Raw genomic sequence first — 3,920 nt, 5'->3', positions numbered from 1 at the left:
TTTACGTTTTTTCAAAATCAGAAGAATTAAAAAATTATATAATAGGGGCACTAAAAACACAGTAAAGAGAAGAAAACCTTGTTTTTGAAGGGCATTCACTTTTAACAACTACGATTTTTAAGGGGTGATTGAAAAAAACCCAGTAATCGCTGTAATCAAATTAAATGTCTTTATTTGTTGAGTAAGGTATAAAAGAAGCACTGAGGAAATTTATTTCATCAATAGAGTGCACACTATTACTAAAACGACAATACTGAAAAATTCATTGTATAAAAACAGTATTCCTCCAATAATCAAGAAAATCACAATTATATAGGGAAAATAGATAACCATCACAATTTCAAGAACCAACAAGATAAGAGTTACCACAGGAGTTAAGCATATTAAGGTGATAAGCAGCCAATTAGGAAGACATGTTTCATTGACATAATCTGCAGTATGAACTCTAACATAGAACAGGAAGAAATGTGCTGGGAATAAGAACATTAGAAACGGAATTCCAAGATAAGTAATCAAACTCAACCAAGGAAGGTCCATAGTCTTTGCCAACAACTGTTGGAAGGAGTTACTTGTTATTGGGCTACTAGTAGTTGAAGTTTCGTTGGATTCTTCTTCTTCATTGTCAAGATTTATTGGCATTGGTTCACAAGTTTCCTGCGCTATTGGTGTTTCTGACATTTTTTACTTCAAATAAACTGCAAGTTATTCTAATCTTCTTTTTTATTTCGTAATTAACGTGAGTATTCTTAAAAATCGAAACGTGATTTGTTGTAATTGAACAGTTTCAGAAGTACTTTGTTAGAAGAGACAATCTATTCATATATGCAATAACTTAAAATTCATTCTTCTTTTTCAATTTGTCAACCTTAATCTTGTCAATTTTCATTTCACGTTGGAAAGCAAGAGATTGTTTGAATCGATGATGTGTGTCCATCATGACCAGACATGTTTCCTTTTCTAAAATATTGAACATGGTATCTGGTAGAGTTTCAATTTGCTTATCATTGAACTTGTCAAGATAATCCTTGTGTGGTAAATAAAACCTTGCTTCGGGAAGTTTTCAATTGCTTTCAATTTGTTAATTAATCCTGAAGCTGCCTTAGCCAAAAGCTTCTTGCTTATTTTTTTTGAAGTCGGGTCCACTTCCGATCATTAAGGCAAATATCTTAATGGTCATCATCATCACACCATCAATAAAATTCACAAATGGTGAATTTTCCAACAAGGTAAATTTTCAAGGTCGTAAATCTTGCTGATTTTCCACCTTGAATTATTTCAATAATTAAATAAAATTATATTTTTATTATTAGCATTGTGTTTTCTTGTAGCAACATCTGTTTTATGTATTCTCCACTTGATTTCATCAAATAAAATAGTAAATTAGTACATGATGTCTTTTCCTAATATTTTCCGTCATTGGTTTGCTACTTCAGAACAAAAAATTACAAATTAAGGTGGACGCTTCACATACAGTCACTTTTGCCATTATGGTAATAAAACAACTCAAATAAGGATGAATCAATATTGTTTACTGGAATTTCCAGGAAACACTTTTCAGCAAAACTCTTTCCTGGAAAGAAGACCAGAGGAAAAATCTTTCCGGCTACAATCACAATGCACTCAGTTGTATTGTTTTGAATACTGTTCAACATGTACTACTTACATCTTGGTAAGCATTCTCTATCAATAATTAAAAACGTACAAATGTTCTTGTCAACGATTTTCAAACATCCCATTACAGGTTTTTTAGGAGAGAACAATAAATCATGTTGTACAAACTTCCTGTAAAGGTAAGCCTTCAACACCCTCAGTAAATAGGTTGGTTTGCCTGCAGAAATTGAAATTTATTGTATTTTTTTTAGCCATGTTAAATACATGAAAATATATATTAGGTTACCCAAACTTCTTCTCATAAAAGGAGAGCAATCAAGAAAGTTTCAAAAAAACTCCAAGAATTGTTCTTCTTTGTGTTTAAGTAGTAAAAGGTATTTTAACAGAATACCAACAGAACTTGATAGGAGTCTGATAATGTTTCTATTCATCTTGAACAATTTTTATGTTTTAGTAGTCATTAAGCAACTCCTATTGATCAATAATTTAGGTTTTTCTCCATTTATAACTATAAAGAATTAAGCTACTAATTAATAAGTGGGGTTTACATTTGAAATATATATATATATTGAGATAACAAACTAAAATATGTAAAATCATAAAAACTGGCAAAAAATGATCAAAATCTGATATATAGAATCCGTATAGATAACCTTCAGCTGTTAAATTCCTTAAATACAAAATGATAATCCTAAGTGATGGTAGTGATGTTGAAAGTGTTGATGACCAAGACTTTAGTAGTCACTATTGTTCGGATGGTGAATCTACTGACACTGATGCTGATATGTCAGACGAATAAACAACTTGTGTATTTTTTTTGAAGGATCGAAAAATCATTTAAAGTCGAGTTCGACTGGTGCCATCTCAATCAGTAGAATGGATAAATTAACACACCTAGATATTTCAGAAAATGAAATTCAGATTGAAGTGGAGTCAGTCATTCGTGATATGAAACACTTGTCTTATCTTTCAATTGAAAGTCAATGTTTATATGGTTGATTCATCTTGTTGTGTAGAATTGCCACCAATTTCTGTTATATTCAATTTCATTATTAGAGGCGCTACGAGAATAAATTTAGGTTTCTCTGAAACACATCACCTTAAATAATAATCCTTCGCTTACCAGTTTCTTCTTATCACTGCATCTTTGGCGAATTGCAACAAAATCACTTGTTTGGAGAATGAACTTCTTACAACAAGCAATACTAACGATATTTAATTCACAAATTACTGAAATGGAATTTGTCTAGGGATTAGTGACAAATGGTAGTTAACAAGGCAACAATAAGCTCTGTTCACATTTTTGTAATAATTTATTGTACACAAACGAAAACCTAAAACAACGTTTTACCAAATATATGTGACTTGCGATTGCTGACACTAACCAATCATCTTGAAACATTGTATAAATTGTTAACAGTATTATTGTTGATGAACCGTAGCAATTTCACGAAGATTTTGATATTAACATTGACTAGATTATCTTGAGAATTATCCAGAGAGGGTAGAATTAAAGAGCTGGAATTTTCCTAGATCTCAACTTTTCAATTAATGATAATATTGCAGGGAATATTACCAATACGTTAAACAATAAAATACCTTGTCCTAAAATAATAATATCGAAAAAGTACTTTTTCACAATCTTGATATCATGAAATGCAAGAGGCAGAATGCTGACCACAGTTGACAAGGAACAAATCAATAAAGGAATAGTCAAGAGTGTATATGCCTTCTTTACACTCTTTGTTAGAATAAATGCCTTTGTAATCTGGAATAGATATTCTGAAAATAATCCAATTTGAAGTGTGAAATTCATAATTGATAATCCATTAATAGGAATTCTTAATAATCTCAATCCAGCAACTAGTTCAATTAAAGTTATCAAAGTTAAAAAACAAGTAATGATGGAGCAAATTAAAATATTAATGAAAAGAGAAAGCTTTCCATTTTTCAGAATTGGAATCTCAAAAATTGATGTTACAAAAACAGAGACAATGGCAACTGACAGAATGGCAAGTGTACAAATAATACCAACATTGAATGGATCACTGGCAAATGATTCGAATATTAAATCCATGTCATTCACAATGAATGAGTTCTTGGTTGGTTTCAGTCCTGTCTCTGGATAATCAATGGACAATTTTTTCATAAATTCCAAATTTTGCTTTTCAATGACAGCTGTCACTTCTGAATTCAAAAAATTCTTATTCGAAAAAACAATTCTGGCAGCTGTCATATTATTCGAAACTTGCTTTGAAATAACAAAGCTTGCCAAATTACTAAAATATGTGTGATGAGTGAATTCATCC

General features: G+C 30.8%; 1 protein-coding gene across 1 annotated transcript; it reads right to left on the bottom strand.

Annotated features, from left to right (window-relative positions):
- Nucleotides 1–3,121: 3,121 nt before the first annotated feature.
- Nucleotides 3,122–3,847, bottom strand: NAEGRDRAFT_71757 (uncharacterized protein; the record flags this gene model as incomplete). Its single annotated transcript, XM_002673173.1, has 1 exon — nucleotides 3,122–3,847. The coding sequence occupies one exon, from the start codon at nucleotides 3,845–3,847 to the stop codon at nucleotides 3,122–3,124; it is 726 nt and encodes a 241-aa protein (XP_002673219.1).
- Nucleotides 3,848–3,920: the final 73 nt, after the last annotated feature.

This window comes from Naegleria gruberi (assembly GCF_000004985.1).
Source record: "Naegleria gruberi genomic scaffold NAEGRscaffold_48, whole genome shotgun sequence".
Classification (NCBI taxonomy): Eukaryota; Heterolobosea; class Eutetramitea; order Acrasida; family Naegleriidae; genus Naegleria; species Naegleria gruberi.
Note: the sequence above shows the minus strand (reverse complement) of the source record. Positions and strands in the feature narration are given on the sequence as shown.